Raw genomic sequence first — 17,372 nt, forward strand, 5'->3', positions numbered from 1 at the left:
GTGTATCAGTCAACCAATTGTAATACAAATCAATTAAATGATCATTTTTACTTGTTTCTGATGGATCATATTTTCAGTTGATAGCATGTTTTTTTTTTTTTTTTTTTTTTTTTTACGAATGGCAAATCCACTTTGCACATGCAAGGGGGGGGGGGGGGGGGACTGCATTTTAGCTTGCACATGATTGGATGATAAAATCAGCAGAGCTTCCCCTCATTTCAGATCTACCTCTCAGATTTACAGCGACTGCGCTTCCACTTGTAGTACAAAGTGGATTTGCCTTTCGTAAATAACCCCCAGTATGTGTTGCATCATTATTTTAAACAAGGATACATCAGTTGTTTGTGATCCTCGTACCTAGATTGATCACAAATCAATGTGTGACCAAAAAATGCATTCTCTGGATGGTGTGGAGATTGTGATGTTACCATCCACACTCTCCACCTCATCCAATAAGAGAATGCCTTTTTATTCATTGACGTACAAAAAAACCTTTTTATGAATGGCGGTGAGCTAATAAATGGTCAGTGTGCAGAGGGGAAGCTGCTCATGCAGAACCCAAGCAGGACCTGAAGGGTTTTGGCTATCATTGTTGTGGTGCCATCTATTACAGTGATTTCCATGTTCCCCAGTATCCTCAGGTATAAGAGATCAATACATACATACAAGCTGGACTAATGGAAGTATAAAGTACAAATAAGTCCTGAAATTCAGCTTTAAAGTGACTAAGAAATGCATATGAGATGCTCTTGCATAGAAGATTCTTAATATTGTTTGGCGTAGAGGGCAGGTGGAGAGGGCAGTATTATTAATCTTCTTTGTAAGGACATCTTTTATTCAAAATTAGAGTTGATGACATTTTTTTCATTAACGTATAGCATACCCTAGGTGATGTAAAATGTAAGGGTTTTTAGCACACTGAACAGCCATATTTTACATTGAGCTCTACACTAAGCTCAGCATAGTTGCTAGCATTTTCCAGTTTTCCTGTTCTTCAAATTGACTAGTACGGAGTTATTTTTACTTGGTATAGGTCAGGAAGGGAAAACTTTCCCAACCCTTTGTAGACTTCCTGTTTTTTTTGTTTTTTTTCTTTATCATTGAGTCGCTGCTTTATACAAATTGCAGAACAAACTGTAGGACATGGCGTCTGTTTCTAGTACATCATTAAAAAAAGAAACCTGTTAGAATAACAGCATGTAAGCTAACATTTATTGACAGTACAAGCGACCAGAGCAAGCATCCTAAGTTGTAAAGCAAGGAGCAGTATAATGGTCTTCGGAGCATGAACCTTCAAAGCAAGGCCAGCAATAGCACCTCCAATGTTTGTATCCTGACAGCTTTTCTTGTTGGAAGATACTCCAGCCACTGTTTTTAAATGGGACTTGGGAAGGCACTTTCCACTGCGCTATACTTTTCTGAGTACAAGACTGTGGAAATCCCACTGTGAGAGCTGACCACTTCAATTCAAATAATGTGCAGGGACTGGAAGTTGGCTGCTTAATGGTACTGCTATGCTCACAGTGGGATTTACACAGTACTCAGAATGGACTGTGTAAGTGGTATTTGTACATTACAATACACATAACCTTTTATAGTCATTTCTGAAAACCTTATTGGATTTCTTTACCCACTTACTTCCGGCACTAACTAGCCCAAAGACATGGCCTTGGACAGCAACAGAGTGGCCAGTGGTGCATGCTTGTTGTGTCTGTCTATTGCCAACTTTATTCTAAGAGAGTGTCTCTGGAGTCACACTAGAAGCCTGTAAAATGTATGGTGATGGTATTACATGATGTGAGTCTTTCTGAGGTCTGATCCACCCATCCATCTGGGTTTATTTTTGGAGCCATGAAGGAAACGAGTTGAGGATTGCTGCGGCTTCAGATGTTGTTTTGGTAGATTTATTTTAATCAGGAGAAGGAGATACAAGCTTTGTTAGCGTAATCTGAAATGACAGAGGAAAGGATCAAAGGATCATTAAAAACAATGTTAATTGAGGATCAAATGGGTGTGTTTTTTTTTTTGTTTTTGAGGGGGGAATTAAGGATTTTATCTGAACTTTGGTTTCTCGCAGCTTTTCAAACTTTTGACCACACAATAGTGTTGTGAAAACGTTGTTTTTAGTTTCTCATCTATGAAAACTTGTTTTTGAATACAATACTTGGCATTGTTTATTTTTAGACCTTTATTCTGTGTTTGTTACACTGCAATGTTGCTTCTAGTTGTTGTTAGATTGTGTTTTTGCTAGTTTTAAGTGCTGTGTCTGTAGGAGATTTGTGGTTGATTTGCACCTTTGGGGATTGATACTGTAGGATAGATGGTTTTCTTTGCAAGACTAACTTATTAAATCCTTCCTCGCTATGTAAACCACTTCCCAAAGTAAAAAACAAGCTCAGTTGAAACCCCAATCCAGATTGACCATGTGTTGGTAAGGTATAGAAATATGCACTAGGCCCACTTGTACTTCAACAGGGCTCGTTGAATTATAGTTCACCCAAATAGTGGCCAGCAGATGCTGTGTTGCCAAGTTTCAATTCCATCATATAGCATTTCTGGTTTGATATGTTAAAACTTTCAAACGCAATCTTTAATAAACAATCATAGGCAATGATGAAGCTTGCTGTCACTTATGCTATATAGATAAGGATATATAAATAAGCATCTCACGAGCACAGTGATCCTCCCTAAACATCAATACAATGTTTAAAAAGAATATGGCAGTCACATCTGTAGACCATCTTGTTGGCAGACTAACACATGGGTACATGTATAAGTCAATGTACAATATTAGTAATGTACAATGGGGGAGATTTACTAAAACTGGAGTATGTAAAATCTGGTGCAGCTCTGAAAAAGGAACCAATCAGCTTCCAGCTTTTATTGTCAAAGCTTAATTGAACAAGCTGAAGTTCGAAGCTGATTGGCTACCATGCACAGCTGCGCCAGATTCTGAGTGCTCCAGGTTTAGTAAATCCCTCCTATGTACATGTGCAAGTCCCCTAAAGGAAGTTTGGCAGTCGCATCTATACTTGATGTTGGCCTGTATATATTCTCTAGGACCTAACCAATAAAGTGCTTAAAGCTACCGATCTAAACAAATACTTTTATCCGTGTGTGTGTGTGTGTGTGTGTAAATAAATATATATATAATATTTTTTTTTTTATTAATATAATTTTATTTTTTTCTAGGTCGAGTTTAATCAGAACTATGAATCTTTATGTTTCAACGATGACCAAAGACGTATTGATTATGTTTTAGTATATGAAGATGAGAGCCTGAAGGAGACTGCCAAGACCGCAAAGAAAAATGTTTATCTGAAACAGCAGGTATGTTTTATGGATTCAGTTAGATTCATAGAGAACTGTGTATCAGAACTCTTGGCTATTTGGGGTAAAAAAAAAAAAAAAAAAGTCAGAACCCTGTGTGACTTAAAGTGGACCATATACCAGTCAAGCTTTTGTCCATCCTCTTCCACACCTTACCGATAGCCAGTATATGTGTTGGGAACCTACATTAACCAAAGCTGAATTAGGAAAAATCGAGGCACAATGTGAGCTCAGTTTTGCCCATTTTGCATACCCCAAGTTTAGAGGCTTGTGGGGTCTCTGGAAGAATGTGTAAGGGGAGGAGGAGCATGGTCTGTTAATGGGCGACTTGCACAATGCATTGTTCTGGCTCAGTAAAAGCTTATTTGTAATAAAAAAAAAATGCACTACCAAGGGGTTTGTGTGTGTGGGGTTTTTTTGTTTTTTTATTTACTCCCCCCCCCCCCCCCTCTTTGGTACACTCATATTTGTTAAAGGCCAACTAGACACTTTGCTGACTCATGGCATGCTGATATCCCTGATTAACAAACCAAAAATCCCCATCAGTCATACAGTAAGTTTTTAATGTATTTCAAGATACATGAATTTCCGTAAAACTGTTCTACATGCTATTCCTCAGATAACCTGTGTAACATGGGCTCAGGCTATTCCAGTTTTTATTTTTCATGATCTCTGTGTATGAGTCATATTTATGGAATTATTTCAGTTTTAACATTCCACCAGTGACTAATATTAGGAGGGTGTATTTTCCACATAGGTTCCCAGAGAAAAAAAAATTGCTTTCATGGGAAAAAAATTAAAATCTTACATTGTATAGAAAATTGCTTTAAGGTGTGTTTAAAAAAAAAAAAAAAAAATGTACTGTCTGTATCCCACTGGAGACCCTTTCCTTTACTTTCGTCTTGAGACATAAGAAGCAAGACATCTTTCTATGCTAATGGAAAGCTCTTTCAGACAGAAGTGTCCCCATTGGAAGATTTCCCCCTTTTTATTCTTGCTAAAGTGACAATGCAGAATTTATATTTAAAAAGAGGAAGGGACTTTACAGGCATGTGTAAAAAATTTTTACAAAGCATAATATACAAATACACATCAAAAAGCAATACAAATTAATTGGACAATTAGACAGCGAAAAGAAAAATAGAAAGAGGACCCATTGATCAACCCAAAATATTTAAAACCACTTGTGTACTTCCTGTGGGGTATTAATGACTAAATCAAGGAAACCTTCAGTAGGATGTGGCATATGTTGATGGGGTGTTCGTAGGTCCTGATGATTAAAAAACAACTGGATGCTCGACATGTTTCGCGATTTACTTATTGCTTCCCCAGGAGCTTCTGTTTGAGAACTCAGAATTTAAGATTTTTCCCTCACTTTTAGTGTTTGTGACAATAATTACCAGAACAAATCGAGAGAATGAATCTCCCTGGCAGTGACACAGACAAGCTGGAAGAGATTCTAGCACTCCCCCTATTCTATCCAAATAAAAAAACATTGTCCGTTTTAGATGTGTTTTAAAGAGATTGTAAAGACTCCAATATTTTACCCAACATAACAAGAGGTTCACACTTGCTTATCCTGTGCATTTGTATTGTACAGAACAGCCCCGAAGCTTCTGTAGTCTCTTTAGTATCTGCCCCCATAACAAGCCGTTTGCTTTAGGGACAGACATGCAGGCTCGCTCCCGAGACGGGCTGTGTGCATCTGTAGACACACAATGTGGCTCAGCCCTGCCCCCTGTTCCCCCCCCCTCACATGATTTGATTGACAGTATCTCCGTAAATCTCTGAAACGGTGCAAGTTTAGGAGATGTTTACAGTACCTATAGGTACAAAAAACAAGGGGAGTTTACTTACACTTTAAGCTGGCCACACCTCACTGCTGTGCTATTGTATTATAGAAGCAGGGGCTACTCCGCTGTCAGAATACACTGATCAGCACTGTAGCCCATTGGCTGCAGGCCTTGATCAAATAAAAATTTACCGATTTTGACTCTTCTCAAACAGGAATGGCCATAGATGGATCAAAATATGTCAGTTTCCTGCTGAACCAGATCCATCTATTACCAGCTTTATATGTCGTGTGCACTTAAGGTACTTCTTTTCAGTTCCCAACTCTGCACACTTGCTCTAGCTATTAAGAGGGGTTTCTACCTGTTTTTATCTTTATTTTCTGCTATGGCAAGGGCATCCCTCGCTGTTTCAACATGCAAAGGTCATCACAGCATTAGGAATTCTAGCAGGAGGGTGCTGATACTTGGATATCAGCATATAAAAGAATGGAATAATTTGTCCCATGTTCCACCAGTATAAAAAAAATTTCACTTTTGGTTGCACTGACCCATTAAAAAAGACCCATATTAAACATATGTTGGCATAAATGACTCGGTCACACTTCTTCTGTTTCCATGCATTGGCTAGCATTTTCATTTTGGTCCCATTCTCGCAGAGCAGCTCTTTCTCAGAAAAGCAGTATGTTGCAATCATTTTTAACTTGGTATGCATTTTATTATATTCCTAAGTAGATCACCCTTCCCATATGACATGAAAGTGGAGCTCTTTATATATGCTTTCCCCTGTCTGTGCAGAGCCATTACATGTTCCAGGACTGACTTACTGCTTTAGTAAGCAGAACATCTTGGACATGCATTGTAGAGTCAGAGAGAGTTATTCTCGGGAGTTATTCATCCTCCAAGTGGACCAGATGGATAGTTTGTACATGGCTTTCTCTAAGTGACTAATAGGGTGTGTATAGGGCCATCTTTCAAATTTCCTAGGGGTTCTGCGACTCTTATTAAATCTCTGGCCATAAAGTTAGGGAAAGTACAAGGTTAGATATAGTAGGAGGGGTATTTTATCATAAAGCCATTTATTTCAAATACCAGTCAAATTTCCAAGGGCAACACATCTGGATATCCCTAGAAATGAGGGGTTTTAATATTATTATTTAAAAAATAATAGAAAGGAGTGGAGCTATGGATTTAAAACTTTGCTTACAGGGTCCAGTGAGAAAACTAAATTTTATTTAATATAATTTTTATTCAGTTTTCATTTAAATAGGGGAAATTATAGCTATAGCATCTTGTGTGACTGCTATGGGACCTAAGAGTGATTGCCCTGTTGGGGTCAGTAAAGGGTTTGTGAAATAAAGCTCACCCCATGATGTTTTCTTGGCATTGGTGGATGACATGGGTATTAGTGAAAACTGTGACAAAAAGAAAGCAGACCTTGCATAGATTTTTTTTTTTTTTTTTTTTTTTTTTCAGTTATTAAAGCAACCTTGCCAGGCAGTCATATGCATGATGTGACTGGGATCAGCTTTAGTAGAACTGGACACCAATGTTTAGGAGTGCTATACAAGTACCTGTTCACCAATATTTATAAAAATGTATTTAATAGGTAATCATAAATGGGGCCAATATCAGATGTGCAATAGGCCACTAGCCACGAAAGTACAATGCCCGTTTGAAGTAATTGGTGCAAACAAATATTATTCGGGGGTGGTTATTCCCTATATCTATTGCACCTATGTATTAACTTGTCTGTTCCCCTAGTTAGCTAGTCTATTAAAACTCTGATCACCTGTTACTGTTTATCACAATAATACAAGGATAACATAAAAATACTAAAGAAAAATATTGCAAACATATACCACATAATACAAGAATATCAAAGACACTTCTCACAATGCTTTCCTCCAAAGCTTTGTATCATCGGGCTGGGCTCAGATGGCAAAAAGAGCCATGAGGCTCAAAATGGTGGAGAGCCCAAGCCAAGAGCCATAAGGGTAGAGACAGAGAGCCATGCGGCTGAGATGGCAACCACTGAAAAGGACAAAATCTCTCCTGTGTGCCCTTTTTAACAAATTCATCCAGACCCGTTCATAACCACCCCCAATAGGCTCCTGTCCAATGAGCTGTTGCCTAGAGGTAATCCTTTTAATATCTTATATTGCTGTCCGCCCTGCTGTATTGACCTCTCGGGGCAGCATTGTCCATGTATTATGTCTCTGTATCCTAGGTCAAGCTTCAATTTTAGCTGGCCCTTTGATCTTCTGTAGCAGGACATGCATCAATCATCTTGTCAGCTATGGTCCCTTTCAAGTTTGCGTTATAGCAACAGACGGTCCGGAGCCAAGAGATATTCTAAGACATTCCAGACTGCCCCCAGGAAAGCAAGTGCTTGTTTGTATCAACCAGAAATATAAACTCAGACCTTTACTCTTTAAAGCCATGGAACTGCAAGTATCAGCTGATCTTTGGGAATAGGAAATGGATATGTAGAAACTTCAGAAATATGACATTAGACCAGAACCTTCCAACACCATTGCCACAGATAAAATTTAGTAATGGGCCAGCATGTTGTGGGGGAGTGCACAATCAAACTTTGGCTGTGATTTGCAGTTACACCCTAGTATAATTTTGGGATTATATAAATGCAATGGTGCAAATTATGGCATCCAAAGCAATTCATATACGCTTTGAATTTTTTTACACCATTCTACTGTATCCTATTTTGTAAATGATAAAGCTGGGCTTGGCCTCTTGAGCATTACATAATCTTTAATGGGATTTGGCCCACAAACCAGTAACCTGAAAGTATATGCAGCTCGTGAACTTGAGTGGTAATATTTGTTACCCTGCCAAGGATACATTTATTTTGAAAGTCTATAAGAACTTTTTAAAACATTTCTGTTATACGCTACATTAATAATGAGTTGGGGAAGACGATTGGTGTTATATTAAAAGCACATGATCATCATCTCATGAAGTCAGCATGGATCATTTAAAAAAAAAATGATTGGTGACAATGCTTCGGAGGGGATAGGCATCCATTTTGCAGTCTGTAATCTTTAAAGAGACTCACCAAAGCATTTACAACAACAATCATCTTCCCATAGCATTATATGTATTTTATGCATTATATTTACCTGTAACACCTCCCTTGTGTAGACATCCAAAAGACCTGGAACTGCTGCTGGGTGCCACTATTTTGGATGTGATGCCAGCAGACTGTTACAGTTGGCACCCTTTACACGCTTCTTCCCTGGCAGTTACATAAAAGTATATTTGGGAAAGTGAAAGATGGGGGAGCTGGATCAGCACAGACAGTAAGGCTGCATTCACACCTGAGCGTAGCGTGTTTGAACGTTTTTACCGGCGTTTTGACGCGCGACAACGAGCGTTTTGTCACACTACAACGCGCGACAACGAGCGTTTTGTCACACTACAACGCGCGACAACGAGCGTTTTTTTAACTTCGGCGTTTTTTTTTCAGCCAATAGGAAAAATATTTTTCATCTGCTTATTTTTTCTTGAGCAGATACAGCGTCAAAACGCCCATAGAAACGCTCGTTGTCGCGCTAAACGCTCGAATCGAGTGTTTCCATTAGTTTCTATGGGAATGAAAACGCCCAAATCGGCCCAATTCGCGCGACAAAAAATGGTCCGGAACTTGTTTGAGCTTCAGGCGTAGGGCTTCAGGCGACATGGAGTGGAGATGTGAACCATCTCCATTGAGAATAATGGGTTTTTTCCCCTCCAGCGTTTTGTAGCTTCAGGCGTAGGGCTACAAAACGTTCAGGTGTGAACGGGCTGTTAGTGGACTGCCTCGGAGGAGCAGAGGGCTATGACATGGAACAGGAGAGGGGGAACTGTGGCTATGCTAGGGAATTGACTCTTCCAGAGGAATTCTAATTTGCTGGCAAGTTCAAAGATATATTGCAACTGAAAAATATATTGTTTAGGAGAAACACTGCATTTACAATTCTTTATTTTTCTGTGTTTTTACCTGCAACTTTAAGTTGGTGACAGGGTCTCTTTTAACTAAAATAATTAAACCTTGATCTATAAGGTATCTGGTTTAGTAGAAAAGTGCTCTAAATTTAATTAACAGATGCTGTCGCCTGCTTTCCTTGCCACAGGGGGATGAATACTACATCTATAACACAAACTAAATAGGAAAAAAAAAAATCACTAAGATGAAAAATAAAACATAAAGAGAGTCCAAACTCTTCATAGGAATATCCTAAAAGTCCACACTGCTCAGCAAGTATCCAGTGACAGTAGTGATGAATAACTACAAATGGTGACTTGTGTGACAATCCTCCACCACCAAGAGTAATGGCTGCTCACCTCAAGCGATGGACCCCTGAGTAAATCAGTCAGGTCAAAACGGCATTATTCCTTTAAGGGGTAGAGCCAACAAGGTCCTAACCAGATACCAGACAAGTAGCGAGTCCCATCCTTGCTTTGTAAAGTGGATTAGCCGCAAGATCACTTTTATAGGTAGTGGGAGAAGGGCCCCCCGCACTCCGGTGCCCTCCACTGCTTACCGGAGCCGTCGGCAGCGACGTAGGTGATAAAATGTTTTCCTAGCCTGACATGGGGACGAGTGAGGGGAAAATGGCCCCCACCCATCTTCATATCATTGGAAAAAAAAAAAAAAAGGCCCTTTAAGAGCTATGGGCGGAAGTGACGTGATCGGTAGTGTGAGAGCAATAGTTCTAGTCCTAGACCTCCTCTAACTCAAAACATTCAACCTGTAGATTTTTTTTTGGAGATTTTTAAGGGTAAAAGTCACCATTCCACAAGTGGGCGCAATTTTGAAACATTACACGTTGGGTATCAATTTACTCGGCGTAACATTATCTTTCACAATATAAAGACTATATCTTTTTTTTTTTTAAATAGTGTGCTTGTAAGACCGCTGCGCAAATATGGTGTGACAAAGTATTGCAACGAAAAATTGCAATTTTATTCACTAGGGTGTTAGAAAAAAAATGTATAATGTTTGGGGGTTCTAAGTAATTTTCTAGCAAAAAAATAAAAATGTTTTTTAGTTTACAAAACAGTTTGTAAACAACAAATCTCAAAGAGGCTCGGTCCTTAAGAGGTTAAAAGGTTGTTTTTTTTAAGGCCTCTTGTAAGTTTTTAGTGTGAACCATGTAACAATTCATAGTCTTTAATTTTCTCTTAGTGGATGATGAATTCTGTCCAGAATCTGCTTTCTCATAATCTGAGGAAAAGTTCTCACTGAAAGATGTGGTGGCTCAGCAGGAGTATGTTTAGCTCGGTAATGATATGGTTGTGCTGTTTTGTGGTGTAGAGTGGAATGCTGCTGGGAGTTTTGTTGCTGTTGCTTTATGTCTCAGGAGTATAATTATGCCTGCCACAGGGTTGTGTCTTTACTACCAAATGAAGCAAAAACTATGTTGCCACCAGCTGCCTCTGTCTCTGGAGCTTTGTTTCAGTGTATCCAACTTTGTACGCCTCCTATCTATTATTATATGAACATCCCAAATCTATCATTCCTATGAATCTGTTGTAACCACAACAGTAGCATTTACAAATGATTAGTTACAAATACAAAGCACTCTGGTTTCCACTATAACCCCTTCATTTTTATGTTCTGCATGACCCTAGGTTGGGTTCTCCAGGGTATGGGCTCTGTACAGATTCCAGTCATAAGTGAATGTTACAAACAGCTGAGACGTGGCCTGTTTTCAGGCTGACTTTGACATGCCACTTCTGAGGGCCTCCATCAAAAGTAACAACTTGTGCTTATTTTAGTTGCCCAAAACAGTGGCAGCAGATGACATGTGTTTATTCAAAGTTTCTGAGCATTTAAAGCAATTCTAATGCTTTCCCCACCAACAATAAAAAAAAAACCTGTAACGTGTCCCAGAAGATTGCACTGGGGGGGTGGAGAGGTAAACTTCCTTCCGGCCCCACGGGGCTCTGGGAGGAAAGTGGGAGCTGGATGCCCCTAAAAAGAGGGTATACCCCCCCCCCCCCCCAGAAAAAATGACATGCCAAGGGGTCGCCTTCACTTAAAGCAGAAGTTCCATTTTTGGGTGGAACTCCGCTTTAAGGTTTGCACAGTTGTCATCATTAAAATGCCAACTGAGCTTTAAACATCTGGGTGCTGATTTAAAAAGCAGTGATATGGCTGTACTGCAGTCAATTAAAAAAATAACAAACATGAATGAATGATTTGTATAGCGCTGCAAATGCGAACTGAATCGCCTCAAGGCGCTCAATCTTTCCTGTGTTGTCTAGCTTCTTAGAAGAGGTAGGTCTTGAGTTTTTTCCTGAAGGCCCAATGGTTTTCTTCCTGCGGATGTAAGTTGGTAGAGCGTTCCATGCCGTGGACCTTGGACTGAGAATCTTCGTTCTCCCTTTGATTTGTAGCGGAATTTGTAGTGTGACACGAAACGCACACGCTGCATATTTCTAAAGTGTAGTAATGTGCTTTCTAGATGTACTTGGTTCTCTGCCAGCTTCTGGAGTAGGAAGACGCTATTAACTGAATGGGAGTTTGTATACCTAGGAACAACCTAGGAGTTGGAGCTCTTCTGGTTGTCCGGACACAGATAATGTGTTTAATTACATACCTGGCAATGAGTAGAGCAGTGAGAGGGAGGTAATTACTAGTCAGCATTATGTAACACACAGCATTCATCATTCAATACACAAACGTTTGTCAATTCTTTACACTTTGCATTTTTTTAGTTATGGCAATGTATTATACATGCCAAAAAAAAAAAAAGCTCAGGTGACGGATTGGGAAAGGGTGAGGGGGAAAAGGCACAAAGGCGCCACTCTAAGTGCAGTTATCGTTGAATTTTTCATAAGCAAATTCTGTGTGTGTGTGTGTGTGTGTGTGTGTGTGTGTGTGTGTGTGTGTGTGTATATATATATATATATATATATATATATATATATATATATATATATATATATATATATATATATATATATCGTCGGGGGGAGGGGGGGCACCATCCATGGCTGTGTTCTGGTGAAGTGGAGAGGGTTGCCTTCATTTGCTGGACCTCAAGCACGCAAGGAAGCCGGGGGATGACGTCACTTCCAGTTAAAACATCGGACCAATAGGCGACGCGTTTACGGAGCATGTGCTCCTTCTTCAGGCCTAGTGGGGGCCATGTTGGATGAGGACTTATATGCTCTATTACCAGAACTCCTGGGTCCTAGTGTCCTGTAGTTAGGCTCGTGACATTGCAATATAAGGGAGAGGAGAGCACAGCAAACTCAGCATTTAAAAGGGTAAATGAAAGCGTCAATGAAGCCAGTCATCATGGGACATTAAAAATGGGTGCACATACATAAATAGTGGGCAAAAAAAAAAAAAACATACCTACTGAAGAAAGTAAAAAACAGGCAATGGTACATATTCATAAGAACCTCTAAAAGTAGCGCTGCAGAGCAACTTGGTATCTGGACGGATTTAGCTCACATGTGATGGCTTGGGAAATGCAGCCAAAATGGTGCATGGTCCACATGCTATGATTCATAGATCTATCCCCTTAAGATAATGGTAATATGCTTATTCCAATGGTAGCAGAATTTGTATATTTGAGGAAGCAGGTCAAAAAAGGCTTTTAAAGGGTTAGTTCACCTTTTACAAAAAAAAAAGTAAGTAATGGGTGCCTGTAGATAAAAAAAAAACTCTGCAGCTTTGACTAAAGTAGAATAATGCACTTGCTATGGGTGTAGCCCATTTATGTACCTCCCGAAGCCTGGTGGGATATATTCTCCTTAGATAAAGATCATATCCTGATGCTAATGATAGTGGCATTTTCATAATTGAGAAAGCAGATCAAGAAAGCTTTAAAGGTTTGATTCACCTACAAAAAACTGCCTACACAAAGGGCATCTGTAAATAAAAACAAACTGTGCAGCTTTAATTAAAGTTCAATAATGGCCTTGCTATAGGTGTGGGCCATTTACATACCTCTCAGAGCCTAGCAGAAAAACTCTTGAAGATGGCATCACCTTACCTTACCTTGTTGCTAGGACATTGCTAAGACGCTCCCAGCTGCTCCTTGCTAGTCCCCACCATCACAGGAGCAAGCTCTCTGATTCAAATCTCTGTGAAAGTGTGGTTCACCAGTGTTGAGCTCAGAATTACTGTGACGGGGAGAGAGATCATGCATGAATAGTGGTTGGAATAAGAAAACGCTTGCTCCTGTGATGGTGGGGGCAGCAAGTAATGGGTGGGAGCGTCTTAGGAACATCCTAGCAACAAGGTATGATGGAATGACACCATCTCTGGGAGCTTTTTGTGAAGGCTTTGAGAGGTACATAAATGGCTTACACCTATAGCAAGTGCTTCATTCATCTTTTGTCCAAGATGCACAGCTCAGCTTTATCTACAGGCCTCCCTTATCTGAATATAGAGCTAACCCGTTACTGGCACATCATATGATGACAAAATCCATTCCGGTTTATAACTGTCAGTTTGTTGTTCCTAGAGATGTTGAAGTTGGTTGGCAGTCTTAGGTTTCTGCACACTACCTGTCTGTTCAGTTACTGGATGCCTAGAGGCATAGAACAACTTTTGACTTGTTGTTTTCCAGTGCATGTATGAACACTTTGAAGGTTATCTACTCACACTCTACAACAATGTGAAAAAGAGTTTAATGTTGTTGTACAAACTAGCATTGCACGTGATATATCTGTATTCACTCAACACCGTTCTTTTTCATTTATGATTTAGGTACAAGTCGATTGTTTTGATGTTGTGCTGTTGTCCAGCTGTGTTGTTGTGGACTCCTAGCAACTTTATATAAAAAAAATAATAATAATAATGTTATGGTGTTATACCCGAGATGCATGCATATTGCATCACTATGGTTGGCCTGTTCTAGGAGACTCCTTTAGTATGGTCACTAAATTAAATTTAAAATGCTAAAATGTAATTTACTAAGAATGGTGTATCATAAACAATTTTCATGTTTTGTTGGTCTTCATACTGTTCACCTTTTTCTTGCTATGTGGCATCTTGGTGTTGCTAATCTTCTCTGCCTTTTTCGTCCACTTCCTGTCTACATGCATGCACTTCAGCATTAGCTGTACGTCATTGTTCGGGACCAGCTTTCTCATGGTGAGAAAGGTTAAAGCAGAGTTCCACCCAAAAGTGGAAGCTCTGCTTATCTGCCTACCCCCCTTCAGGTGTGCTCAATCATTACACAGGTATGTCAGCATAGTATTCCTTATATGGCCCCACTTTAGCCAACAAAAGGTGTCCCGGGGCACTAATTTACAGACTTCCTGTTACCCAAGATTAACGTGTAGAGAAGCCACAAGTATATAAAACAAAAATATTTACAGATATGTGTCATATAGATAAAATGATTTATATCACATAAATGAACCAAAAATAATTGAACAATGAAATCTAAAAAAAATAAAGCGAAAATCAAAATGTGCATGAACATAACAAAAATGTCTAATATACATATGATGTTTGTATTGTGACATTAGTATAGGGTGATTCATTTGTGTACCTATGCCCCTTGTATACATCTAAATGAATTAAAATGAATAAAGAAGAACCAATATCTCTCCACAATAAAATCATTATTCCGTATGGATAATAAGTGGAGGAATCAACTCAAATTTGACGACTTTACAGAACAGGGAGAAGGAAAACACGAAACCGGGAGAAGACGCAAACGGCCCAGAGAAAAAGACATACTGACAAGATGTGGGCCGAAAAATATACACAATGTGCGTGTGTTCAGTGAACCACTGACAGAGCACTAGCACAGCAGCATTATAACATCCACAGTCGTAAAGTACCCATTAGTACACGAAAGACTACTAGATATACATACACGCAATTGATGCAGGATGTGCATAAAACACACTGATAATATATATACATACAAATAATGCATTATTCACTATCATCCGCATGTATGTGGGAGGTAACTAGAAGTGTCAATGTCATAGAGGGTGTGTATGGCAAATTAATCATAAAAAATGACTCCCATCCCTATCGAAATTTAACCCATGGAGGATTTGAGTCTGGAGGTGAAAAATCAGAACCCCAATCTAAACACATCGCCCCCTCTTTTTGAAGCCTTAACCTTTTCAATCGCCTGTACACGCATGGCCGATGTATTGCCATTATGACACAAATTAAAATGTTTTGCCACATTGGTTGATTGATTTTTGTTTGCACTATAGACGTGTTCGTGAAACCGATCACGAAGGCGTCTGGTTGTTCTGCCAACATATTGAATGTGGCATAAGTCACAGGTAAGCAAATACACTACATAGCTGGTATTACAATTATGGAAAGCACAAATAAAATTTCCCTTAAAATGTAACCATGTTACTGATTTTCATTGTGTTCGTATTCAAGAAACTGGGGGACAGAGAGCAACCTAAAGTGCATTATAGTGCATGTTTTGCCCATAGACTTTAATGGAAGCACATGAAAACCGCATGTACATACATTCGTACTGCATCAAAAGAAATGCATCACTAAAATGCTTGTTTATGCACCAACAGTAGTGTGAAATAATTCTAGCTGGGAATACTTTTAAAGCATTGTCTGTGGACAGTTTGGGGTACTGTAGTTTTTTGCAGTTTTATGGGCACATGCAATTATAAGACTTGACATGTTTGGTATCAATTTACTTGACACAATCTTATTATTTTTGTTTTTTTTTCTCATATGTTACCCAAAAAAGGATATTATGTTTGTGTGCATTAAGATTGTGTGTGTGTGTGTGTGTGTGTGTGTGTGTGTGTGTGTGTGAGATGTGTGTGTGTATATATATATATATATATATACATATATATACACACACACACACACACACACACATATATGTGTGTATGTATGTGTGTATATAATATATATATATATATATATATATAAAATTTTACTGACAAATATGGGCTTGATGAGCCTCTGCGCTAAAATTGTTTGACCACAGGGTGTTTGCTTTTAGAATGTGTATATAATGTTTTGGAGGTTTTAAAGGGTTACTAAACCCACAACAGTAAAATAAGTCTGTATATGCAATAAAGCATGCTTATTATACTCAAAGTAGAACCTAAGGAGTTAATCCTCCGCATTGTGTAAAAAGGCTGTTTGATCCTGCGTTCTCTGACCCTCCCCTTCTTTTATTGTCCCCCCAATCCATCTGCTGACAGTACAGAGCCTTGGAGGCGCTCTCCACATGCTCAGTTTGGTGTGTATTGCTAGAAAGTTTTTTTTTTTTTTGTTTTTTTGTTTTTTTGTTTTTTTTTGGGAGGGTGCATGTGATCAGCACAGGGTCAATCGGCACTGTCCAGACAAAGGGTCAGGGGTCATGCAGCCTCATAGGACAGTCAGAGTTGAATGAAAACACCTGCAAGCTTTAACCAGTGCTCGGCCGGTCTCTGATAGATGTCACAAGACTGCTTTATACTTCTCATGAGAAAAGGTGTTTAGCAGTTTATATTTACTAAAATAATCTGTGCTGTCGGAGACCAGATATAATGAATGCAGGATCCTGGGTTTATTAATGTGATTTTCAGGCCTAAAATGTGCATTTTAATGTGTACAAAAAAGAGGACCTTGGCAGGAAGAGGGATAAACCAAAGGGAAATTGCGCGTATCTTTTTTTTTTCCTGCCATACACTTAAATACTGTGCAAACTAGAAATATATTCGGTAACTGTATTATGGCCAGCTTTTCTATTTCTGTATGACAGCATTGTTTGCTGGCTGTGATGCGTGCATTGTGTGAAGCAGTGTCAGTGTTCAGTCATTTGCAACACAAAACACCTGTATAGAAGATCAGGATAGACTGGTTTGCTTACGTATTGTAATATTTACTGAACAACTTTTGGCAGTTGAAATACCGCGGTATTTTCTTTTCCCTACCCAAACCAAACCCTAAAGATGATATTTGTACGCCTTAAAGGCAACCATTCCTGAGAAGAACATGGTGGCTTCAATAGTACCCAAGAATATCTCTGGAGATGAGGATTCCTGACTTTCCTAATCTGCCTACTTTTTTCTATACAATGAAAAGAAAGTACTAAAACCTGATGTCTAGTGTATTCAGCAGAACGGGTGGCAGTAGTGGCCACCTAATACTGGATAATGTGTGGTAGTCTACAGTGCTGTCCTTGCAAGGTCCAGGGTAAACTAATGAGTGTAGCTCATAAATACATGTTAAAAGTCATGCAAACATCTGACACATATGAACCTGTGTATGAGGTACCATAACGGTCT

At 39.1% G+C, this 17,372-nt stretch overlaps 1 protein-coding gene across 3 annotated transcripts in view; it reads left to right on the forward strand.

Annotated features, from left to right (window-relative positions):
- The window catches only part of ANO6 (anoctamin 6), a 128,975-nt gene that overhangs the window by 46,461 nt on the left and 65,142 nt on the right, over nt 1-17,372 (forward strand). For all 3 annotated transcript variants that reach the window (XM_077472878.1, XM_077472880.1, XM_077472879.1), the window contains exon 3: nt 3,193-3,330. In XM_077472878.1, coding sequence (XP_077329004.1) covers nt 3,193-3,330 — 138 coding nt within the window. The remainder of the gene's footprint in view (nt 1-3,192; nt 3,331-17,372) is intronic.

Source organism: Lithobates pipiens, unplaced genomic scaffold (assembly GCF_037356315.1).
Source record: "Lithobates pipiens isolate NorthernLeopardFrog02 unplaced genomic scaffold, aLitPip1_a1.2 Scaffold_8, whole genome shotgun sequence".
NCBI classification, from domain to species: Eukaryota; Metazoa; Chordata; class Amphibia; order Anura; family Ranidae; genus Lithobates; species Lithobates pipiens.